We start from the raw sequence: 26,964 nt of genomic DNA, 5'->3' as shown, positions 1-26,964 counted from the left end.
TACCTGTTTATTTTACATTCCTAATCCTACCCAATACCTAAACCCAACTACTACCTTGCAAACTGTTAATAAGCAGCTAATTAGTAGTTTATTGAGCTAAAAGTCTAAATTAAAAGCTTGTTAATAGCATGAACTTTATATTAAAATATCGTGAGACCAAAGTTCCATTTAAAATATTATTTTTCTACCAAGTAAACATGTCACAAAGCAGGATAGTCTCAAAGACAAGTCTACTTCATGTCAACAACTTATTAAATAATCAACAAATAATATACTTAAAACATAACATAACTTAAAAAATATAGAAAATTGACAGTTAGTAAATAATTACATGTATACAATACAATACTGAAGTAACTCCAACATCATATAAAAGGGTACAAAAAATATATCTGCTGTGCAATGAGAAAATGCGACATTGGATATTTCAGACAGATCCCAAACACAATGAGTCCTGGTTGAGTGACCATGTCTCACTAATGACCGCAAACAGCGCAAAGCCACCCGTCTCGCATTAGAAAATGGTATTGATGTCCAAGCACCATCTGAGATGATGGGTTAAAAGATGCAAAAGGACAAAGTCAGGAGAACATTGTGGCCTCGGCTCATCTGTGGTAAGGTGAGAGCAAGGTGAGAATCAGCTCAGTTGAATGAATGGGGTGTGAAGAAGGGGCAAACCAGGGTGCCGCTGGGACATCTCGGTGGTTCGCAACAAAAGAAACCTGAGCCCGGAGGCATGTAGCCAGAGGGACAAAAAACATCTTCATCTGGCAGCGCGCTCAGGCTATTCTTCTGTCAGTACTGCCAATGGCTATAAATGTTGAGAGAGCAAACTCAGAAAATCACACAATGTGCTGTATGTAACTTGGGGCACGCAGAGATTGTGTGTGAGAGTTTATTCTTTGTGTATTTTGGGACAGCAAGGGCAGACAAGGTTGGTGCGGGTTGGGAGGGGAGCTGCAATAATGCTGTGCTGTGTTCTCGTGTTCTAATTGCAAATGATACAAGCAGCAACACTATTAAATGTGTTATTGCGGGTTTCCAAACAAGTTAAGTTCAACCGACAGCATTAGTTGCAGAATGTCGATTGCCACAAGAATAATTTCATGTTGTCCCATGTTTTGCTTATTTAAAAAAAGGATTTAAGCAAAAAAAGTAATCACACATGAATTATACTGGTTAAACTTTAAAGAGTTATTTTAAAAATTTTAGGTCACACTTTATTTTAGTGTATAATCCATGCTATTAACAAGCAAATATCTAAGATTTTTAGCTCAATAAACTACTAATTAGCTACTTATTAATAGTTAGTAAGGTTGTAGTTGGGGTTATGTATTTGGTAGGGATGCAACGGTTATAGATTTTGGTTGTACAATTATAGTTTGAGGAATAATCACGGTTTTACGGTTATCATGATTATTATGTATTCCTTAGGTTAAAAACACCTAGTTTAGAAAACCACATGAAAACACCTTATATTTTAAGGTGTTTTTATTTTTGCTCAGTAACCAAATAATACAGCACAAAATAATTATTAAAAACAAACAGTAGTCTATTTCCTAAAAATACATGAAAAAAGTGGCAAAAAAAAGTTTCAGCATTTAAACAGAAGTAATAGTTTTACACTAAAAATTAAATGACAGAACAATGAATAAAAAATTCAAAAATAAATTGGAATAAATAAAAAATAGTATTTTTCTAATGTAAATCTAAGCTATTAGCTAAGTATTTCCCTTTTTAAGAGAATAAATGTAGTCAAAGGCTGCTGAAAATCTGTCTGAAAGGCACTTTTAATCAACTATATTACAAAACGGTTTGGTATTTTTCTTTTTCTTTTTGGAGTATAAATGTGTATATTCCATACAAAGTATGAAGCTGAACGGTCCAGTTCGTGTCATGTGACTTGCGGTGTGCTTGCTACATTCTTTCAACTAGGTGTACCTGGAAAGTGTGAATCACAATGCATGCAGCGCCTCCATTGGAAATAACAAACTTGGGCACCAAAAAGGCAAAATATTTGAATATCCCTTCATTAAAAGCTTTAGCCATAGTTAATATGCCACGGTGTACAAGCTCAGAACTTGTGCACAGTTGGCATAACTTTGTTTAGTTAGAGCAGTTTTGTTCCAAGCAGAAACGCGATGCTGAGAAACCTTTACGATTAATTAACCGTGACAAATGAAATCGCAGTTAATAGTGAAATTGGTTAATCATTGCATCCCTAGTATTTGGTAGGATAAGGGATTTAAAATAAGATCATACTTTATAAGTGCTAATAAAGAGTTAATATCGTAACAATAGGCAGGTAATAAGCGAGTAGTAAATGGGGTGAATATTTACTTAAACTAAAGTGTTACCAAAATGTATTCGGTTACAGAAACGTTTGAGATACTTTGTGGTCTTTTTTTAAGGATAAATAATAAACATTTTCCTGTATCATTGTTCTATTCGTCACATGTTTTACTTAACACTTCAAAATATGCATTTGGCTTGTCCAGTGTAATACATTAATACATATAGTAACTACATTAATATATGATTAATTAATTTTCCTCAGTTGTTCAATAAATAGTCACACAGTAACAATGACACCTTAAAATAAAATGTAACTAAATTTGAAATCAAAAATAAAAATAAAATAAAATACATATTATCAATAGAAGTCGATGGTGTTGGCCAGTCTGGCATTGTGGTGCTATGGTAAAAAGATTTGTAAAATTGGTAATTTTCTAGTCTTGTTATTTGACAGCTCTCTAACCATGTGCTTTACTGGATTGTCATAGCATTATGAGACATATTGGGCTCTATTTTAAGGATCCAGGAGCAAAGTGTAAAGTGCATGGTGCAAAAGCATTAAGGGCGTGTCTGAATCCACTTTTGCTATTTTAAGGACAGAAAAATATGCTCTGCGCCCCGGCGGAGTGTGGTCTAACAGGGTTGTGCTTAATCTATTAAGCTATAGGTGTGTTTTGAGTATAATGTGCATTAAACCAGTAAGAGTCTCATCTCCCATTCTCTTTAAGAGTCAGTTGCATCGCGCCATGACGCATTTGCAATTTACATGGCAGATTTTGTAAGTGGAAAAACTGAATGGAAAAACTGAATGTTACTGAGAAAACAGTTAAACAGACCACCTGTTTGAGGATAAAGAACAAGCCTCCTCCATTTGGCCTTTTTACTTTCTCTTTACTTTACTTTTACTCTTTACTCCTTTACTTTTGTGGATAAGGAAACGATGTAAACTTCACTGAAGACATCCATTAGCCCACATATTTAATTTTGTGTGTTAAGCACGAAGATTTGTTTTAAAACTATTTCTAAATGCAGTTCTGATTTCCAGCAAATGAATACATAAACAATAATAACGAAGGGCAGCCAAAAACGAAGTTATATGCAAACACGCGTCCTATTCTTATGCCCTATATGGGGATGCATACATTTCTAAAACCCGACAGGTGGACGGGTTGCATGTAATAAATCAGGGGTCACCAACATAGTGCCCGCGGGCACCAGGTAGCCCGCAAGGATCACATGAGTTGCCCTCAGGCCTGTTCTAAAAATAGCTCACCATAGCGTCACTTATCAGTAAGCTGCATCTAATACTTTTTGTAGCTACTCCTAAATCACATTTGCTAAGGTGTAAATTTGAGCTATATATATATAAAAAAACTTTTACAAATATCTCATATTAGATCAGAGCTAGCTGGTCTCCACAGCAAAGGTTGCGGGTGCAGTAAAGAGAAGGAGATGATTTGCAGTGGTTGTACAATTGCACTGATGATTTTCACAGTGAATAGGAAGAAGAGTTATTTTTTACTTCATTTGGTGACAGCAAAGCGGCACAATATTGAGAGACATTTCAGAATGTGTCACACAAGCAATGTTACCATGCTAACCCACACCGGGCACCACACTACAAGTGGAAAAAGTCTGGAAGGTTTGTGAAAACAGCAGTCTTTTTTCACGAGTCAGGTGAAAACCTCACCAACAGCAACCGAAACCTCATTTAGAGCTACACATTTTTTTTAATAAAAAAAATTAAAAATAAAAAAACAAGGCATTTTCAGACAGGAAAGCAAACCTGTGCTTAAAGATGAGAGTGGATGTAATTCTCCACTCTCTTCGATGTCCAACTCAGGGCAACTACAATGGTTAGAAGAGTGTTAAAAATGCAGGAGATTTGGTGATAACTTACAACTGAATGTTGATTTATGTTACACAATTGATAATCTGTACAAACATGGAACAACAGAGTAGTGAAAATAAAAATGTAAATACTTGCAGAGATATATAAAAAATAAAGTTTTGCACATTGATATTTATCTGTTTCCTATCCTGTTAAATCATTGTTGATAACTATTGTGAGTATCACAATATCAGTGTTTTCACATAGATGAATATCAATAATTATTAACAATGACATACAGTATAATTAAAAGTAAATTGAGCAAATGTTATTTGAAAAGTGTGTATCAAACTGGTAGCCCTCCACATTAATTGATACCCAAGAAGTAGCTCTCAGTTTCATAAAGGTTGATGACCCCTGTAATAAATAATGCTCATAATAATAATAACATTATACAAATGCAAATTGTCATGAATAAACAGAAAAAAGGTAAAAGCACGCTGGCAGTGGTTTTTATATTTAGGTAGAACATAAGAAATTTTTATCCATCAATTTTTTTTCATATGTAAAGATATTTGTGTAGTGCATCCTGTGTGTATTAAGCAATGTCTAAATTTCTGGACCTGAATAGGCGCATAACTAATGTACTCTGCGCTGGAGTTTAGACGGTCAATAGTGCGTTCCTCAACATAGCAACGTGCCAAAATTGCGCCTTGACATACCACCATTTTAGAACGGAACACCCATAAGTCCACAAAAAGCACGCAAATGGATTTGTCATTTTACAAAACGTGGCAGAAAATGTGAAAACTACAGTTTTGCTGGTCTGCAAATAGCAACATATAAGGCTATACACTTCTTGTGCCTTATTGCGTTGGGTGTATGATAGGGTCCGTTGTGTCTAACAAACATATATCCATCCATCAATGACATTTAAAAGCCTACAAAAACTTTTCTTAAATAAAGGGTAGTGGGTTGAATCAAGTTATTAGATATAAATGAACAACATTAAGATTTACCTCCTCACAAAATAATTAATTTTAAATAACTACAAATATCAAAAAGCCTCATCCTATATAAAATGATAATTTAGACAAGTTTTCCTAATTCTTACAAAATGTTTTAGGTAAACTCAAAAATACAAAATCCTTTTTCCTTTCTTTTATCTTGAACATGTTGACCATACATGGATATTGTCTATTTCAGTAACTCAGATTTGCACATCCCCATCACATCTACAGAGACACACACTCTTTCTACAGTTTCAGCTATCCATCATTTTGTTATTACTGTTCTGGATGAGCCACAGACAGACGCAAGCATTATCATGGGGAAGCTGATAAAACTGAAGAAAGTCCAGGATTGGAGGATGGATGGTGGCTATTTTAGCAAGGGTGCCGCTCTATCTGCACGGCCGGTCAATATCTCAGGCAGAGGCTGGGAAAAAAATGCAGACGGACAGCAAAAAGCGAGGACAGGATAGTTCACAGGTCTCAGAAACTGACACCGGCCTGTTCATCACTGACAGGCACTGTGGGAAACATCCTGGAAAAAACCATCACGGCTTTGATTGGGAGAAAGTTTGAGCCTGTTGATGTAACATTGACCTGTCCTATGTTCTGTACCTCTGCTACTCTATATGTCTGTGCAGAACAAAATTAAGAACGGTCCTAAAATTAGGAATTGGTCCTACATGACCAGTCAAAACTCTATATTTTATATAATTTCAAAGACATTTTCTGATCTTCATCAGCCACTTACCTGTTTATTTGTTTATAGAAATGATTAATGAGATAATCACATGGGACCAAAACATGTAGGCATCTATTTGTCTGCATGGCGTGGTTTTTGGTACCAGATGGGCTGGTCTGAGTATTTCAGAAATTAAAACGGTAGTCTGAATTTATCATACAATAAAAAAAATGATTCAAAGATGATTTCTTGGATTTACAATTTGTTTTATTAAGTGAAGTGTTTATAAACAATTTATTTGGGCTGAAGTTAAAGAAATTAAGTTGAACATTACTACATTTAATTAGTTTAAATTCAACACAAATTAATTGTTTGCCACAATTTTGCAGACATTTTTGTAGAGTCCACTCTAAAAATTGCTGGGTTCCACACAATTCCATCATGCTGTCCCAATACAAATCGATTAAGTAACAATAATTTTTACAAATTGAAGTGGATTCAACATATATTAATTAGGTTGCCCCAAAAACAACTTAAAGGGTCACGAAACCCCCTTGTCTCAGCAGGTTGCTTTCACACATCTAGTTTGGAAAAAGTCAGGAAACTGGGTGTGTCTAGCTTGGTTTAGGTGGGAGTGTCGGGGGAGAGAAAGAGGGAAGATTTTGCATAAAAATGTGAGTTTTCAGCACGTGCTGATTTTCACAAAGGCAAAACAAACACAGACGCAGGGGAGAAAGACAGTGAATGTGTTTATATGGACATCAATAATCAAATGTATTGCCAAATTATTAATTTGTAGACTTTAACTGCAGTTTGGCACTTTCAATTTCATTTAGGAACATTTCATGTATGCTCCCCGTGACAAATTAGACATTGGATGCAAGAATGAACTGCTGGAGAGTGTAGTTTTGATGGTATGTTTGATACTGAAAAAAAAAACTCTGCATTTCTCGGTAACTTAGATGCACTCGGTAGGTAACATATTGTCAGAAAGTCCTGTGTGTATAGACCATCCTGTCACAAAATGCAGCAAAAATCCTACACGACGGTAAATGTTTGATTAAGGTGTTTACATGTTTACATTCTTTCAGTTCATATTATTGTACTATAATATTGCAGTGATATTAACCTGCTGTAAACTTAGTAACTAAATCATTTTGACTAAGGTATGTCTGGAAAAACTGTAAGAGTATTGCTGACGATATGAACTAACTTTGCCATCTACATGAACAAACAAAGGGCACTGATCACACACACTTACCAAATCTGTAGAGACAGGACAATCAACACCAACTGGAGCCACGTCTTTTTTTTAAAGGAGACGCTTTTTCAGGAGCTTTTCCAGATGCGAAAAGCTCTCGGGTAAAAAATGTTCCTCTGTTGCATTATGGATCAACCCTGATTTGTATCATGGATTCAGGCTATTGGTGGTGGAATGTTTTCTTAGCACACTTTTGGCCTCTTAGTGCAAGTTAAGCGTAGTTTAAACACCACAGCCTGCTCGAGTATTCTTGTTCATACCTTAGTAACCACAGTCTAATTGTCTTGTGACGGCTAATTCAAGTATGGTAACACAAAAATCATCTCAAGCTGGTTTCCTGAACATGACAGGAAGTTCTAAATGTGCTCCAGAGTCACTAGATGTAAATCTTTTAGAATGTGCTGGAACAACAAATCTGCAGTAACACCGCAAATCTCTCATGTCAATATGGGCCAAGAAATGTTTCCAGCAACTTGTTGAATTTAGCCTTGAAAAGGGCTTATAATGCAAAAAATCCCTATTATAATAGGTATAAACAGTTGTGTGGGAACAGTTGGTAAATATAGCCAGCTCCAAACTGTAAAAATGTTATTAATTTTACAAATTATAATCACACTTCATAAGAAGTCTGCAAAACAGTTTAATTGGCATTCTCCTGTTGCACATGTCATCAGAGGGGGAAAGCCCCGCCCATTAGTGACAAGCTCTCCCTCATTGGCATAGGACATTAGTCTTGTTTTTGAATCTGCCACTATACTGACACATAGGCATTTGTAGCTCTGCCCTCTTTTGAAAAGAGCACAACCTCATTTGAATTCAAAGCGACAGTCATTAAAACAGCACAATTTGTCTCAAAGCCTAAAAGGGGTAGTTATAAAACATTATTTGTAGGGTATTTTGAGCTGAAACTTTACATACACACTCTAGAGACTTACTCTAACTCTAACTCTTTTAGAATCAGAGACTTACTATAACTCTTTTAGAAAGGGCATAATAGGTCACCTTTAAGGAAGTTCAAAAAACGATTAAAAACCAGAAAACATATTAAAACCGTGTGCATACTGTGCATTGTGTTTATCCCTTACGAAAATGTTTACCTTTTTTTCATTGTCAAATTCTTTTAAGTTTATTGTCACATTTCCATGTAGTCTAGGAGTTTCTGAAGCACATGCAGCAGTGTTTCGGCGTTACAGATGATGACTGTGTGTGTTCATTACCTCATCTCCACGGATCAGCTCTCCTCCTCGCTCTTGTGCCTGACTGGTCTTCATGTTCAGCTCTCTTTCCACTGCCGCCAGCTCCTCACGGGCCTCCTGCAACTCCTCCACCTTTGTTTCCTTCTTACGGACTATAATAGCGGCCTAAAGGAACAAATTCATTGCATTTTAAATGTATTCTTCTTTCACAACTTTTTTGTAAGTTGTTTATTTCATTCCATAACAAATAATGAATTTTAGTTTATGGTTTTAATATATTTTATAACTATACAAATATAAATTTGCACTGCTTTTACATTGCTTTCCTACATAAAATAAATATCCAACCTGCTATTTTAAAAAAGTCAAAAGATCTTCAACTTTTAAATAGCACATCTCTATCTAATAAAGCTGCTGAAGTATCAATTAAAATCATTCATAATTGCTTCCCAGTAAATCTCAAACTAGCTACATTTAATAACACTATTTCCACCAAATGCTCATTTTGTACTCAATATGAAGAAACATTAAATCATTTATTTTGGAAATGTACTTACTTACTGTAAAGTGTTTTGGGCGGGCTTTTCCAATTTTATGAAAAAATAAATAATTTCCAAACTTTTGTATATCCCAAATGTTGTATTATTCCGTTACTCTTTTAACCTACACCCCTCTCATAGTAAATTTATTATTAAAGTATTGCTTTTTCTGGCAAAATTTTACATCCATAAATGTACATTTGCAAAGAAACACCCTTTTTAATTTCAGAAAAGATTTAGATTTAAAAGTGAACTTCTTAAAAGACTTGAACAATTATATTGCATGTAAAACTCTTTCTTGGTGTGAACGTGTATAATTTGCTGACATTTATTTATGTAACCCTTTTAGTCTTCCCAGTGCTGTGGTGTAAATAGAAAATAATAGGGGACCTAGAACAGATCCCTGAGGTACACCAGTGGCCAGCTGATGATGAACTTTGTTCATATTGTGTCTTTGTAAATGTTCTTTCTTGCATAATAAAAAATAAATAAAAAATTGTTACTCAATTTACTCAAGTTTTACAAAAATAAAACAATTGGAGAGGGGCATCATAGTGGCTCAGTGGTTAGCACTGTCACCTCACAGCAAGAAGGTTGCTGGTTCGAGTCCTGGCTATGTCAGTTGGCATTTCTGTGTGGAGTTTGCATTATCTCCCCATATTTGTGTGGATTTCCTCCAGGTGCTCCGCTTTCCCCCAAAGTCCAAATACATGAGGTATAGGTGAATTGAATTAACTAAATTGGCTGTAGTGTACTTCTGTGAATGAGTGTGTATGGATGTTTCCAAGTACTGGGTTGCAGCTGGAAAGGCATCCGCTGTGTAAAACATAAGCTGGATAAGTTGGCGGTTCATTCCGCTGTGGCTACCCCTGATGAATAAAGGGACTAAGCCAAAGGAAAATGAATGCACGAATAAAAAATTGAAGTGTAAAAAAGCACATCACATATCACCACCTTGTGGTTTGCATTAGATACAAAAGCATGTTCAGTGCAAATTGCCCCATGGACTTTTGGAAACCGCTATGTAGGAAGATCAGTTGCATCAGACAAACGTCAATTATACAGCCTAGATGTTATACAAAAGCATCTGCTATCAGAAGGGCAAATCTGATTTTGAGAGAGTATTGTAATACAATATGATAATAGACATCTGGCACAGTTACATTAGCAAATCAGAGAACATCAAACATTCTTTTAAGTTCAAAGACACACAGGACAAGTGCATCATCTCTCCATACGGGTATGAAGCCCAGAGTCCACGTGGTCACCTATACCCCGTGTTTCAATTCTGAGAAAGCTAAGGGGCAAAACTAAATCACACATTACTCAACCCTGCATGAATAAAGATAGACAGGGTGATCACCCTGCCTAAAATAAATGTGACTCATCAGGTAAATTGTGAAGAACAACACCTGTTCGAGCTTTCAAAGTCAAGTAGGTGATAAAAGGGAAAAAGAGGGATGACGCCTCACCTGCTGCCTGAAAAGAGAGAGTTTATCATCCATTGGGTCATTCCGCATCATCCTCTTTTCAATCAAATGATTGATCTCAGTGTTGGTTTCTCTTATCTAATGAACAAAAGACATATTCCAGTGCCATATTTATAAGCGTTCAAACATTTCGGGTCAGTAAAAAAGTCTTTAATTCAGTACGGGTACATTGCATTGATCAAAAGTGACTTAGGTATTTGTAATGTGATAAAGGATTTCCATTTCAAACAAACACTAATCTTTGATCTTTCTGTCAATTAAAAAAATCATGTTATTCACAAAAAACCCTGAGCATATTAGAAAGGTGTGAAGGACCATGTGACACTGAAGACCAGAAAAATAATCATGGTAATTTTTAGTTTGCATGACAAGAACAAATTAAATTTGTAATATATAAAAGGGGCAGCACGATGGCGCAGTGGGTAGCACAATCGCCTCACAGTAAGAAGGTCGCTGGTTCAAGCCTCGGCTGGGTCAGTTGGCACTTCTGTGTGAAGTTTGCATGCTCTCCCTGTGTTCTCTCTAGCTCCGGTTTACCCCACAAACACAAACACACGTGGTATAGGTGAATTAGGTAAGTTGGAAAGGCAACAAGGTATGAAAGGTGGAAAGATATGTGCGTGAATGGGCGTGTATGGATGTTTCCTAGTACTAGGTTGCAGCTGAAAGGGCATCCACTGTGGCGACCCTAGATTAATAAACGGACTAAGCTGAAAAAAAAAATGAATGTCTGCTTTTTTCACAATATTACTGATTATACTGAACTTTCATGGTAAAAAAATCCTACCAATCTTAAACTTTTACTGGAAGAGTACTCAAGTTCAAACTTCCGTCTTAAAGGGACCGTTCACCCAAAACTGAAAATTATGTTATAATTTACTCACCCATATCGTTCCAAAGCTTTTTTGAGTTTCTTTCTTCTGTTAAACACTAAAGAACAAGCTTTGAAGAAAGCTGGAGTCCTGTAAGCATTGACTTCAATAGTATTTCCTACTATTTTCAATTTTCGGGTCAACTATCCCTTTAACAGAATATGTCTTCTTGACTAAAACTTATAATAAAAAGTCTTTAGATACTTACTTTGTTTCATTTAGTTGATTATACGATATGTGAGTAGGTGTATAAACAGAACCAGTTTGAACAGTTTGAGTATCTCCTGTAAAATAGGAACTATCCCTTTAAAAGCTCACCTTGTCCTCAAGCTCCCTCAGTTCTGCCTGGCCCATAGCAGGCTCAGACGCCACCTTCTGTAGGTACTGCACCACCTTTCTCATATTCTCCAACTCTCTGGGGAGCTTCTCAGACACCATGTAGGAGTTGAACTTAATGTCCTCCTCAAGTCTCTTCATAAGGCCTATGGTTTAAGAACACATGCATGTTACCTTTCGAAAAAGTAAAATACTGAAGGCATCTTATTATTAACCAAAGTAATGAGTCATTCAGGGAAAGGTTTCCTTAGGCGAATTAACTTACTCTCTGGCTTTTCGTCTGCTGCTGCCTGCTGTAAGTCTTTGAGCTGGATCTGACATCTCTGCAGTCTCTGCTCTGCCTGGAAGAGCTACAGAAGAGACGAAACACAATCTATGTTATCGGAATGCCTAGCAGATACTTGATACTTGAAAATAGATAATAACTCTTCGATTTCCTGCAAACATGCAAACTCTTGGTCTCTACCTGGTTTTTCTGCTCCTGTTTCTGATGAGCGAGTGATTCCTCTCTTTCTTTTTCCACTCTTAACTGTCTGGCCAGGTCCAGCATGCGCTGGTGGTTTGCCACTGCCTCCACCTAGTGGACAGAACAGCATCGCAAGTTCCCATAAATCAGAATCTGCAGACTTGTCATGTTATTATTTAGCAGTATATATGGTTTATTACACAACAAACACATGTATTACAGGCTGAAAGAATGATCACATTAGCCAAAGCATTAATAAATATTTATGAAAACTGATTCATCTTGCTTATTGTAGATATCTTGCTAACAGACATTAAATTAAACTTTCTGTTCAATTTAAAACAACAGAATAGCGACTTTCTAACTCGGAATTCTGACCTTATATTCTGACTTTATATCTCTGAATTCTGACTTTATATCTCTGAATTCTGACTTTATATTTGGGAATTCTGATTTATTAATCAGAATTGCAACTTTATATATCAGAATTCTGACTTTCAATCTCAGAATTCTGACTTTATAACTCGAAATTCTAACTTCATAACTTGGAATTCTGACTTTATATCTTGGAATTCTGACTTCATAACTCAGAATTCTCACTATAACTCAGAATTGCAACTTTATATATCAAAATTCTGACTTTATATCTTGAATTCTGATTTTATACCTCAGAATGCCGAATTTATATCTCAGAATTCTGACTATAACTCAGAATCGCAACTTTATATATCAGAATTCTGACTTTATATCTCGGAATTTTGATCATAACTCAGAATTGCGACTATATCTCAGAATTTAGACTATAACTCAGAATTGCAACTTTATATCTTAGAATTCTGACTTTATGGCGAAGCAGTGGCGCAGTAGGTAGTGCTGAAAGGTCAAAAGCAAAAAGGTCGCTGGTTCGAGCCTGGGCTCAGTTGGCGTTTCTGTGTGGAGTTTGCATGTTCTCCCTGCGTTCGCGTGGGTTTCCTCCGGGTGCTCCGGTTTCCCCCACAGTCAAAGGACATGCGGTACTGGTGAATTGGGTAGGTTAAATTGTCCGTAGTGTATGAGTGTGTGTGTGAATGTGTGTGTGGATGTTTGCCAGAGATGGGTTGCGGCTGGAAGGGCATCCGCAGCGTAAAAACTTGCTGGATAAGTTGGCGGTTCACTTCGCTGTGGCGACCCCTGATTAATAAAGGGACTAAGCCGACAAGAAAATGAATGAATGAATTCTGACTTTATATTTCAGAATTCTGATTATAACTCAGAATTGCAACTTTATATCTCAAAATTCTGACTTTATGACTCAGAATTCTAACTTTATGACTTAGAAATCTGACTTTATAACTTAGAATTGCGACTTTATATCTCAGAACTCTGACTTTATATTTTAGAATTCTGATCATGACTCAGAATTGCAACTTTATATCTCAGAATTCTGACATTATAACTCAGAATTGTAACTTTATATTTCAGAACTCTGAAATACTTTTTCAAATTTTATTTTTTTATTGATATTCAGTGGTGGCGACAGGCTTCCATAATATTAAGACAGTTGTTCACAAATGATTGTGGAAAGTTGGCTTAACATTTGTTTTTAGGCGTTTTAAAGAGTGAAAATTTTGCAGGTATATTTCTATAATACATTTTTTCACATACATAATTTAAGCTCCATACCCTTTTTCTAAGACGTTCCACTCTTTTGATGAGCTGATCCTTCTCCTCCTCCATTGCAACAATGTCCTGCAGCAACAAATTATTGTGTAAATAACACAGAACACTACATAACCAGAAAGCACTTTGGCAGCACTGACTTTCTTACCCGTCGAATCTCAGCAGTGGAGAACCCAGAACTCTTTAACTGTTCACACTCTTTGTGGATGTTCTTGAAGCCCTCCACCAGCTCCTCATACTAAGAAAACAAAAAAATGGAAATGTCTGTTAATCAAAAACCGTACACAAATATATACAGAATCTATAGGAAGTACACAAACAAAATATTTAATAATTTTTGCAATCTTATCACAAAATTTTCGGAACAGATTTGTATTAATTTTTGTCTGCACTTCAATTTTAAATGTTATTAATGTAAAAACTATTTTTGAGGAATTATAGAAGCAATGAAATTATATATATCTTTAATAAGATACTAATTGGGTGACACAGTGACTCAGTGGTTAGCACTGTCTTCTTACAGCAAGAAGGTTGCTGTTTTGAGTCCTGGTTGGGTCAGTTGGCATTTCTGTGTGGAGTTTAAGGATGCTTTCACACCTAGACTTTTGTTTCAGAACCTGGCACGTTTCCCCAGTTAGCATGGTTCGTTTGGCATATGTGAATCTAGCAATCGCGCTCGGATCCAAAACAATCGGTCCGAGATCACCTGAATGAGGTGGTCTCGGCTCGATTGAAACAAACTCTGGAGCCAATCAATTGTTGTGAGAAAGCCAGGTTATGCTGTATCACAGTGTATTATGGACATGTAATAGGCATATATTGCTATATAAAGAGAGAATTATGAGTATGGCAGGATGTCGTTCCTACCGGTAAATGTGAGTTTCATGTCAAATACGAAAGTGAAAGCATGCTGAACTATTAAAGAGAGCTGTATCCTTTAGGAAAATTGACCAAGCAGCAGTCTTGGTTAATCTGCTATTTCTCTCTATAATGTAAAACCTATAATGCATAAGCCACCTGCTGTGTATGAGAAAGTGTTACCTCTGATTTATATTAGGTGACGACGTCTTAGGGTGTCACCATTCAAAATTAAAGTGCAACTTTTCACTTATAATGTCCTATTGCTCCTCGTCATAAATTAAAATAAGGACACATGACAGCTGAGTAGGACTCTGCAAAATAAATCGTGAAACTCTGACCAATATGAGGAGAGTTTACCCGCACTTGACTTGTTTTAGCTCTTTTGATCCGTTTAGAAACTTTGCTTTGTGGATGCGAACCGCACAAAGAACAAAGAGCAACATTGTAACAATTTTAATCCCTATTTCGGAACAAAAGAATTGATTCACAGGTGTGAAAGCACCCTTAATGTTCGTTTGACTGCACTAATTATATTATATTATATTATATTATATTATATTATATTATATTATATTATATTATATGCAATTTTACCAGTGGATGAATTACATATACATAATAAATTAATTAAGGATGCGATTGATCATGATTAATCTTTGACTGCACTAATTAAAATATAATATAATATAATATAATATAATATAATATAATATAATATAATATAATATAATATAATATAATATAATATGCAATTTTACCAGTTGATGAATGAAAAAAAAACATTTTGACATTTTAACAACTCTAAAGAGCTCAAGGAAGTAGCCGACAAAAGTGCAGAGTGCATTTACAACAGGAGTGTTATTGCGCATTGGTGTGGATTATATATATTTTTATGGCATCAAACTGTGAGGGAACAGAATCTAAAAACAAATCTTTTTAGACTATGCCATAACTTTAGCAGGCATACCTGGTGGTAGGTCTCAGCAATGACATCATCTTGCAGAAACTCAGCAGGAACCTCTAGTTTGACGAGGAATCTGGCCAGATACGCTCTCTTCTTCAGCTCTGGAATCCTCTGTAACAGCCAGTGCAGGATGGGGTGCACCACAGGCTTACTGCCCGACACCAAACCCTGACGAAAACTGCTTCTGTTCAATCGACATTTTAAAGCTGATTAGATGTGTGAAGTACGAAGAAAATAAATAAATAAATAAATAAATAAATAAATAAATATATATATATATATATATATATATATATATATTGTTTTTTTTCCTCCATGTTTTAAAAAAAAAACCATTCTGTTCATCAAAGTAGCATTTATTAAATGTAAACTTTTTAAAAATATTTATCACAATTCTAAATAACTGCTTTCTTATTAAATGTAGTTTCAAATGAAATTATTACTCCAGTCATTATTGCTTTTATTATATAGCATTCATAATAATAATAACAATAATAATAATAATAATTCATATCAGAGTGATTTCTGAAGGATCATGAAGACTGGAGTAATGAAGTTGAAAAATCATCTTTAAAATCACTGGAATAAATGATTAAATTACATTATAAACTACTTTTGAACAGTTATTTTCTGTCTTACACTTCAGACATTCCTCCAGAAGGTTTGTATTTCAGCATTCCCAGAAGAGTGAACATTCTCTTGGCTGTCTGCTCAGGCAATTCCTCACGTATATCAATGGCTTGCTGAAAAAAGATTCAGAAAAAAGAAAAAGTGTCAAAAACTATCAGTGTGAACACATTACATAAATAAAGATCTATACAGTACTCTCTAAAAATAAAATGTGGTTTCAAAGGAAACTGTGAAAGAATATTAAAGGCCTTGTTCACCCAAAAATGAAAAATTGCTCACTATTTACTCATCTTCAAGAGGTTTTGAAACTTTTTGTAATTCTTTATTCTGTTAAATATTAAAGTAGATATTTTGCAGAAAACTTAAAAATTGTGACTATTGACTTCTAAAGTTGGGATAAACAAATACTATGCAAGTCAGTGGTTCAACAGAAGAAAGTCAAACCAGCTTGGAACAAATAAAGTAAATGATGTAAATGAAGTTTTCAGTATGGTGTGAACTATCCTTTACATTAGGGCTGCACAACATATAGTTTCAGCATCGATATTGCAATGTGCGCATTCGCAATAGCCACATCGCAGGATATTCAATGTTGAGTCTAAATTATAGTTAACCAGGAGCTAAAGAATTGTAATGTAAATGTAATGTAATGTAATGTGTATTTATATAGCGCATTTATTGTGTATGGCCATACACCCAAAGCGCTTCACAATCATGGGGGGGGGGTCTCTCCACACCACCACCAGTGTGCAGCATCCACTTGGATGATGCGACAGCAGCTACAGGACAACAGCGCCAGTGCACTTACCACACACCAGCTATTGGTGGAGTGAAGAGACAGTGATAGAGCCAATTCGGTTGAAGGGGATGATTGGGAGGCCATGATCATAAGGGCCGATAGAGGGACTTTGGCCAGGACACCGGGGTTACACCCCTGCTCTTTCACGAGAAGTGCCATGGGATTTTTAATGACCACAGAGAGTCAGGACCTCAGTTTAACGTCTCATCCGAAAGACGGCGCCCAGTGACAGCATAGTGTCCTCTTCACTTTTACTGGGGCATTAGGACTCACGCAGACCACAGGTTGAGCGCCCCCTGCTGGCCTCACCAACACCACTTCCAACAGCAACCTAGTGTTCCCTAGTCGTCTCCCATCCAGGTACTAACCAGGCTCAGACCTGCTTAGCTTCAGTGAGTAACCGGTCTTGGGCTGCAGGTTGATATGGTTAATAAATTGTATTTAATTACTGTATTTATATGGAATATAAATGATTTATGAAACACAAACATTCTTTCTTAGAATTTTTGTCTTGTTTCCAGTCCAAATATCCACATTTAAAGTGAAAACAAGATTATTCCACTTAAAACAAAAGATAAAACTCTTAAAACAATTTTTTTTAATTTTTTACTTTATTTGGACGATTAAAACTAAACAGCATCTTTACTTAGTCTTAGAAATTGTTTGTATATTTGTAACTAAAAACGAGACAAAACAAAGCAAGTTAAGAAATGCATTTTTTTACATTGTGATTATTTAATTTCTGTTACCCGAATACTGTTAGACTGCATAGAAAAAAACAATCAAATAAAGCTATTTAAACCATCTTCTGAAACTGCAGAAAAATAAAATAACGTGAAGCCCTACTTTTATTTACCGTTTTGATACTATGTACTATTATAGATATGTATTGCTATAGGTTGTGGTTTTATTAGTCATATTAAATTTGATCTTCAACTTACCTTTGGATCAATTTCAGCCAGAACATCACTTAAAGTCTGCAGAAGCTGCATTGGCTCCAGAGAGTCGAATGTAATGAGATTGAAGTTTTTCTTGAAAGGCTCCTTGTTCAGCTGTTCAACGATAAATTTAAGCTGTTCGCTCATCTTGAAGAATTACGTTAGTGGCTTTTACCGCTAACAAAAATATTCTCACAACGTTAACTTCCGTTAGCTTGCGATGTGTTCAAAATAACTTTTCCAACTCACGTTAGCAGCTAACAGCCGAATTATTTACCGTATTATAGCTTTTGTAGCGCAAGCACAGAATGTCGTTTAATATTTGATTTTAGATGAATGAAAACGATAATAAATTTTTGTATAATAACGTCGTATAACGTTCCCTCTCACGTCAACAAATCCTGCCTAGAAACCGTTGTCACACAAGGCCCGGTTGCTAGCAGGAAGTTGGACAATGTGAAGAGATTTCCTACTTTTTAAAGTAAAAGTCCCCATAAAAGACTTTTAACTCTTTTTGAAACTAAACAATAATCAGTAACGTAAGATGTTTAAAAAAATTAATAATATATTATGATATAGGGAATCTATACACTATATAATTAACTGGATAAAATGATATTTTAATTAGTCATCATTGTAACTATGGAGGACGATACCTGCAAAAACGATAAATAAATACGCAAATATATAAATAAATAAGTAAATAAATCCATAAAGTCTTGCATAAATAAAAAAAATAAAGAAAGAAATATGCAAATAAACAAATAAACGTATATAAAAATGTACATATTCCTGCATAAATAAATAATTAATAGTGCGGGCAGGCAAATAATTAAATAAATTTACATGAGGGGATAAGAATATGCTAAACTAAAAGTTTATTTTAATAATCGTTTAAAAGGGGGAAAAATAAACTTTCAGTTTAGCATTTTCTTATTCCCCCAACATTCGTGTAATTTATTTAATTATTTGCCTGCCCGCACTATTAATTAATTAAATTTTTATTTATGCTGAAACTTGTGTATTTTTATATACATTTATTTATTTATTTGCAGATTTATTTAATGTTTTAATTTTTGCAAGAATTAATGGATTTATTTAGTTGTTTATTTAAATTTACGTATTTATTTATTTATTTATTTATTGTTTTTGCAGGTTTTGTCTACTGCTACAACTATTAGTATTATTATTATTATTAAGGATAATAATAACAACAACAATGATGCATTAATTATTAACCGGATGTGCACAAAAGAACATTCTGCAAAGATAATGTATCTAAAATATCTTAAAATTATAAGTTTTTAAAATAAAATGATATCTAGTTAAATATGTCATATTCTACATTTGTTAAATCATATTTAGTTTAAGCTTGTTCAACAAACTATTTAAACTATAACTGGCTATGTCTACCTAAGCAAGATGCTGTATTTTTTTTTTTTTTTTTGCATAAAAACCAGGATTTATGACATTATGTGCATAAAAGTATGCCTTCTATTAAGACATATAAAATATGTAGCCAAAATATGCTACATTTAATTTGAAAATATTTATTTTATTTTTTATACCCTAATGAATGTTAGTCAGTGATTTAATGATGAGGTTTTGTTTGTTAGACAAAACAATTGATTACATTTAAAAATAGTAAAACATTTATTGATAACATTTTTATTCAATTCAGTTCAATTAATTACATTTTAATGTATTTATTGCTTGATTGAAGAACTAGTTTTAGCATTTTTATATTACATTTATCACATAAAATAAATTAATCTTTGCTTATGTTTTATGCATTTGATTTTGTTTTTCTAGTACATTTATCATATAGGCCTTGTATATAATATAATATAATATAATATAATATAATATAATAAAATTTAAAATAATAATATAATATAATATAATATAATATAATATAACATAATATAATATAATTTAAAATAATAATATAATATAATATAATATAATATAATATAATATAATATAATATAATATAATATAATATTTAGCAGATGTATGTTTCTGTACTTACTATAGACTCTATAGAGTCTTTATTATTTTTTTTACTTGTATGTGAGAAATAAGGACATGTAACATAATTTCTTTCCTACTAATTTACCTTTATTTTTGTCGTCTAAATCTAGCAAGAGGACTCATCTTCGCAGTTTATCAGTGAGTAACTGGTGTTGTGAGGTGGATTTGGCGCTGCGTGCTGCTCTGCGCGTGGCCGTCTAGTTCTGAGGCGCGTGAATGCACGAGTACACAGGCATTATCTACATTTCCAGTTTCATCGGCAATTTACAGAATGCGGAGGTGAAAACGGACGGTCTCGCCGATCGAGGGACACATCCTTGACGGTATACACTGGTATTATACCAGTTAGTATTGTTTATTTATCATCTGAAAGCTGTTCCTGGGCGAGAATCACGCATGCATTCAAACAGAGGATTATCGCGGAGGAGCTGCCTCGAAACCATGAGCTGCAGTTGGGGGACGGAGCTGTGGGTGAGTACATGGAGGCGAATGCATCTACACGATATTAACCGATATAGTGCACAAAACGAGTAGAATCTTTATTATTAACATGCATTTTCCCGATAGTGATGGATAAATATCCCACCGCACCGCCCATTTTACAGTGTTGCAGACCGCAATTTCTATCCAGATACAGTAGTCTTTCATTTCACGATTTTAGCACTCAATCTAACATGCCTGCACGTTTAAATATTTTAACATAAGCAATTGCACGCTTTCTAAAGCTCGTTCAAGACAGTTATTAGCAATCAGTGCTGACTAAATACCCTGGATAGCAATAATCCTGGGCTAATACTTGTCCCTAACCACATGCAAGTGAATGGAGCAGGTGCACAGGTTATTTCTCATGCATGCATTTTCACAGCTTTAAATGTTTGTAATAATGTGCTTGATACAAAGTAACATTGTTATAATAAGACTATAATAGATGCAACATGTAGTACAACAACAATATATGTATTTCATATTTTCTAATAATGTATGTGTCCTTGTTGGCATTAACATCATGCAACCTTTACCTAGTAACAACATCATAGTCTAGGATAAAATATACAGAGTTCACTGTAAAAAAATGCAGGGTTCCACACAATTCATTCATGTTGTCCCAACACAAATCTATTAACTTAACACTTTTAACAAATTTGTGTCGATAGAACGTAAAAAATTAAGTTGTCCCAATGATATCCCAAGAATTGTGTTGTTTCAGCTCATTGTAATTAAGTAGCTTGAACAAGTTAAAAAAAATCTCTCTCTCTCTCTCTCTCTCTCTCTCTCTCTCTCTCTCTCTATATATATATATATATATATATATATATATATATATATATATATATATATATATATATATATATATATATATATATATTGAGTGTTACGTAGCCTAGTCGTTAAACATTTGGGCTAGTAACCAAAAAGTTCAGAATCTGGGATTCAGTCCAAGACCCATTTAATCTCAAGTTGTTCTACACCGAGAGAAAAAAAGAGAGTTTTTACTTAGAATGTGCTAAGCAAATTTCACAAGAACACTCAGAAAAATGACTTTTGCTGCTTGATCAAGCTACTCATTTAACATGAGTTGAATCAACACATTTCTTAAGTAATTTGGTGGGAATGACTTAATTGTTTTATGCTCAATCCACTTAAACTTCTAAAAACTATTAAGCTAACTTAATAGATTTGTGTTGGGACAACATGAAGGAATTGTGTGGAACCCAACATTTTTTTTACTGAATACAATTGGGACATCACACTGGGTCAGTGGTTAGCACTCACAGCAAGAAGGTCACTATTTCAAGTCCCAGCTGGGTCAGTTGGAATTTCTGTATGGAGTTTGCATGTTCTCCCTGTTTTCGTGTGGGTGTTCCGGTTTCCCCTACAGTCCAAGGATAAATTGGCCGTTGTGTATGTGTTTGAATGTGAGAGTGTATGGGTGTTTCCCAGTAATGGGTTGCAGCTGGAAGGGCATCCACAGTGTAAAACATATGCTGGATAAGTAAGTGGTTCATTCCGCTGTGGCGACTCCTGATGAATAAAGAGACTAAGCCGAAGGAAAATGAATGAATGAATGAATACAATTGAATTAAACATTGAAATTTTCAAATATATCATTTTTTTTACTACTCAAATAATTTCAAAATTAGTTTTGTGGTGTAATATGTTTAGGAAAGATGTGGTAACACTGCAAAAAATTGACTAGTTATGGAGTGAAATCTTCCCCCCAAAGACATGCGATACAGGTGAATTGATTAAGCTTAACTGTCCATAGTGTATGAGTGTGAAAAACATATGCTAGATAAGTTGGTGGTTCATTCTGCTGTGGCGACCCCAGATTAATAAAGGGACTAAGCCGAAAAGAAAATGAATGAATGAATGAATGGAGGAAAATCATCACACATGGCCACCACCACCCTCCTCAAAAGACCTAAACCTTTATAGAACATTACAGGGGTAATATTTTAAAAGCATTTATAGGGCTGAAAGCAAGTTCATAATGTAATTTATGATCATGCTAATGGATGTTAAATGACAGTAGTATCATCTGAATCAGCAAGCTCGCGTTTAATTTAATTAAAAGCATTCCATCATCACGTTTAAATTAAAATATGTATCAGAGCTTGTGGTGGATGGTATAAAAGTTATATTTTCTAAAATGAATGCATTAATCCATTAGCAGGCTTTAACAACAGTGCTTCTTTACTGACAATTAAACTTTAGGGACAAGTTATTGATTTCAAAACTGCTTTATTTTGTAGCAGATCAATATGGAAATAATGTCTAAGACAAATTACACATAAAACAGACATTGCTGCTGTACATAAAAACATCAGTTTAATGAGTAATATTCAAATATATATGGACAAACTCCGATCAATACTGTATGTTGTTGTAACCGTAACCTAGTGGTTCATTTGTTTCAAAACAAGTTAAATGCGGTGTGATGGATGAAGTTTGTACTGTGTATATAGTGATAAGCGTTAGGCATGTTACGGCTGGCGAGCCCAGCAACAATGCTGAATAATGGATCTGACACATTGCCAATGTCAGGGAATACTGCAAACTCATGAAATTATATGGGATGACTTTCATTGGGAGGGTATTCTGATATCTCTCCTCTGGGCCCTCTCTCTCTCTCTCTCTTACCGTTATATCAAATCCATCAAAGCAAAATCTATACTTTTATCTCCTAAAGTGTGTTGTTGGCACTGTACTTGCTTTGCAATTTAATATTTTGTCCATTTTACATTAGACAATATGAACGTGACACATTCTGATCAATCACCAAGTCCGATGTTTTCTGTTTTTCGCAGGATCAGTTTGATAATCTGGAGAAACACACTCAATGGGGCATTGAGTTTTTGGAGCGATACACCAAGTTTGTGAAGGAACGATCTGAGATCGAACTGAGCTATGCTAAACAGATCAGGTAAGATAGATATGTAGATCTTGTAGTGATGTTTATTTATCGATTTTACCAGTACAGATGATTTCAGTCATAAACTAAAGGGGAAATAAACTTTGTGTCTCCACTTCCATTGTACAGAAATGAAGCTAAATTATTTGTTGAATTTAGAGCCACAGTTTAATATTTTAGCTTCATTTATTTAAAGGTGCAGTAGGTGATTGCCTTCAGATGCATTTTTTGTTGTGTTGGTTGCAAGTGTCTTCACAGTCTAATAGTAATGATTAAAGTAAACAATCCAAATGTATTTATATGTTTTTTTATATTTTGGGTAAGGCATAAAACTAAAAAATGTTCATCCAATTAAATAGAGTCGGGCCGACATCTCTCATAATTCCGATAAGTAGGCTAAACTGTCTGTCAGCAAATGCAGATTTGAACAACTGCGCAGCCGTTTGTATGCTGCTCCGCCGACCGTTCATGAGAGAGAGTACGTTCACGATCTGTAAAAATCTGCTGAATCAAAACTTTTAAAAAACCTGAATCAATATTGGAGTTACCTTTGCACGCTGGAGAAAGGATTTCACAATGTCTGAAGGATTTCTCTTAGACAGGTAATGTTCCGTTTTAAAACTGTTTTAGCTTCACGCAAAGCTGATGTAATGTAATATGTTGTTGTTACAAATGGGTTACATCTTCACAGAAGTGTTGTTCAGCCACTAAAATCTTCCGATGAAAGATTGATAAGACTATTTTCAGATTCATAAGGGACCTTTTACAGCATCTATAACGTACATTTTAATTAGTTTAACAACAAAACACAAGTAAATAACGATATTCCACCTAGTCTCTCCCTATATTGTTTACCATGCAACTCTAATATTCACTCTGAAATCGCATGTCAGTTTGGCTTGCACGCCGCCGGACAAGCACTAGTTGCTTTTAACACATGAGAGAGGGTTCTTTTGCTGTGCTCGTGTTTAAAGAGGCCTGGCTCTAGACGGCAGGGGAGGGACTGTGATTCAGAGATTTATGCTAAGCTGTTAGCATTATGGAAGATCAGCTACTGCACCATTAAACAAACATATTAGGATAGTGAGCATAAAAACTCCAAATGACAAAAAGCAAAATTGCCGAAGTGTTATTTGTCTTTTTGGTTCGATGCACATCCCATTCGTTTACATGGAGAGGGCGGGGTTTATAACCAATATTGCAGCAAGCCACTAGGGGGTGCTCAAAATGTTTGGCTTCACTTTTCAGGATCTGTAAAGGCTGATTTATACTTCTGTGTCGAGTGATAGGCGTGACCTACGGCGCCTGCCTTGCGCGTATTCGTTCATTTATACTTCTGCGTGGTGTTTGTGTTGCTCTGCAATTGCACTTCTGAAATGCTAGCAGGCTGTAGGTTTTTATATTTCTCTGTTTTGAGTTTCTTTATGGGTGTTTTGTTTTTTTCTGAATGCTACCCTAATGTACAAGTAGCTAAAACTTGCTCATTCAGAGGTGGGAACCGGCGGACGCACAACAACTTTAATCATAAGGTAAACACAAAACAACAGTTTCCATCTAGGGCTACTTTATGCAACTTGACACTTGTAAACAGTCGATCCAAGGGCTTTCCGTGGCTCTGGGTATTGCCCACACTGGTCACAGCTACCAAGACGACCAATCACAGAGCTTGCACTATGCGTCATTACGACGTGTAGTTAATTTTTCTGAGATGTCAGCCACGGCGAGGGCTATTCTAGCGTGCAAAGTCCGGAGCATACGCGTGCACTTGACGCAGAAGTATAAATCAGCCTTATGGCACACGTTTTCAATCAACCTTTGCTGTTATAAACAGGTTAATAGTGCTGTTAGTGTAGCAAAAATGCAATAAAATAATTATTAAACTAAAAAGAATCAGCACTGAATCTGAATTGAGCTGAATAATGACCAATTAGATCATTCAATGTTGATTCAGTTCAGTATATTAACTGTGTCATTGTTACAAAGAGAAAATTATCCAACTGAATTCAGGTCATTTTTGTGTGTGTCTGATAATATAATAATAATATTACAGATAATATTACAGTTATTCTCAGTGGCTTTGGTGCATTTCTCACAACACTATTTACATTTGCACAACAGTTAATGCATTTCTCAAAACAATTAGTCATTTGTGCACATCATAGTAGCAGTTTCCATCAACTTGCAAATGGTATTAGACATGCGTCACTTGCTTTCATACAACTCTCTGCTGTTTTATAACATTATCATTTGCTTATGTCATGTCAGTCAAAATTAACTAAACTTGTGAATGCTGAATAGTCATTCCATATAAAACTAACAGTCCTCATTTCATTACTTGAGACTCATTACATACACAAATGTTAAACTAGTTGTCCAAATATGTCAAACCTATTTTATAAAACTTTTAAAATCTTTTTTTTTCTGAAAATGGCTTCTAAATTTAACAATTTCATTAATGATTTACAGACCTATGTGTGTTGTATGTTCAGTTCCAAAATGTTCTGCAGTATTGTTTACAGTTGTGCACAGCTCTATCCAAAGGAACTTTATGTTTGTTGTAAATAAGGTGTGTTTATTCCCTTGCACAATGCTGTGAATAAATTAGAATTGTAATTAGAAGAGCAAATGCAGTAAAATGTGAAACATACATATTCAGTGTCTTGTACTCAGATATCTCACTAAATGCAGTGATGTCTAACTTTACTGTAGTTTTTAAATGGCTGTGCAAATAGTATATAGTGCTGTCTTAAGCATTTTTAGGAAGTGTCACCAAAATCTGAAAAAAAAATGTACAGAGAAAACTGTTATAATGAAAACATGACAAAGCCATTTGACTATCTTTTGTTCATAAACAATGGTGTCAGGACTTTTCATCTTGATGACACTGACAATTTCATTGACATCAATACTTGCTTTTAAGGAATAAGCTCTCCATTTTGAGCAAGTGACACGCTTATGCAGGTTATTAACTAGGTTTTGCAGTTTGTACTAATTGTTTTGAGAAATGCATTAACTGTTGTGCAAATGTAAATAGTGTTGTGAGAAATGCACCAAAGCCACTGAGAATAACTGTAAGTATCTAAATAACATTTTGTAGCAGTGAGCAGTGTAAATAAAATGTTGTATCATTATAGTTGCATATATATTATAATAATCCTAGCTAGCAGTTCAATTAAAACTAATTTTTAAAAGCCACGTACCTCCAGCAATCCCTAATTTGGAGAAAGCAATTAATTAAATACTATAGTTGATCATCACATAGATCACAGTCTGATATATAGAAATAGATGGATGGATGGATGGATGGACGGATGGATGGATGGACGGACAGACAGATGGATAGACAGATAGATGGGTGGATGGATGAATGAATAGATGATGAATGGAAGGATGTATGGATAGATACTGTAGATAGATTGACCGACAGACAGACAGATAAATAGATAGATAGATAGATAGATAGATAGATAGATAGATAGATAGATAGATAGATAGATAGATAGATAGATAGATAGATAGATAGATAGATAGATAGATAGATAGATAGATAGATAGATAGATAGATAGATAGATAGATAGATAGATAGATCAGATATCAGAATCATACTGAACGACAATTTAAAGATGGTGTTTTATGAGGACAAGGTATTATGTCAGTGGGAACCAACATTAAACAGGTCACATGTCCG

The 26,964-nt window shown here is 34.8% G+C and overlaps 2 protein-coding genes across 8 annotated transcripts in view; one reads left to right on the top strand and one right to left on the bottom strand.

Moving 5' to 3' along the window:
- The window catches only part of ift81 (intraflagellar transport 81 homolog), a 38,991-nt gene extending 20,742 nt beyond the window's left edge, over positions 1 to 18,249 (bottom strand). The window contains 10 exon segments of the mRNA NM_001002313.1: positions 8,297 to 8,440; positions 10,287 to 10,382; positions 11,495 to 11,658; positions 11,778 to 11,862; positions 11,979 to 12,089; positions 13,641 to 13,706; positions 13,786 to 13,875; positions 15,466 to 15,646; positions 16,102 to 16,205; positions 17,833 to 18,249. Of these exon segments, the coding sequence (NP_001002313.1) occupies positions 8,297 to 8,440; positions 10,287 to 10,382; positions 11,495 to 11,658; positions 11,778 to 11,862; positions 11,979 to 12,089; positions 13,641 to 13,706; positions 13,786 to 13,875; positions 15,466 to 15,646; positions 16,102 to 16,205; positions 17,833 to 17,976 (1,185 nt within the window). The 5' untranslated portion in view covers positions 17,977 to 18,249.
- Positions 18,250 to 20,062: 1,813 nt separating this feature from the next.
- The window catches only part of fnbp1a (formin binding protein 1a), a 69,124-nt gene continuing 62,222 nt past the window's right edge, over positions 20,063 to 26,964 (top strand). For 6 of the 7 annotated variants that reach the window (XR_012383746.1, XM_073909581.1, XM_009303784.4 and 3 more), the window contains exons 1-2: positions 20,063 to 20,334; positions 23,172 to 23,287. Coding sequence is in view for 6 of the 7 variants with exons in the window: in XM_073909581.1 (XP_073765682.1) it covers positions 20,260 to 20,334; positions 23,172 to 23,287 (191 nt within the window). In the remaining variant the exon portion in view is untranslated. The remainder of the gene's footprint in view (positions 20,335 to 23,171; positions 23,288 to 26,964) is intronic. The other variant, NM_001123244.1, reaches the window with a different exon arrangement.

This window comes from Danio rerio, chromosome 8 (assembly GCF_049306965.1).
Source record: "Danio rerio strain Tuebingen ecotype United States chromosome 8, GRCz12tu, whole genome shotgun sequence".
Taxonomy (NCBI): Eukaryota; Metazoa; Chordata; class Actinopteri; order Cypriniformes; family Danionidae; genus Danio; species Danio rerio.
Note: the sequence above shows the minus strand (reverse complement) of the source record. Positions and strands in the feature narration are given on the sequence as shown.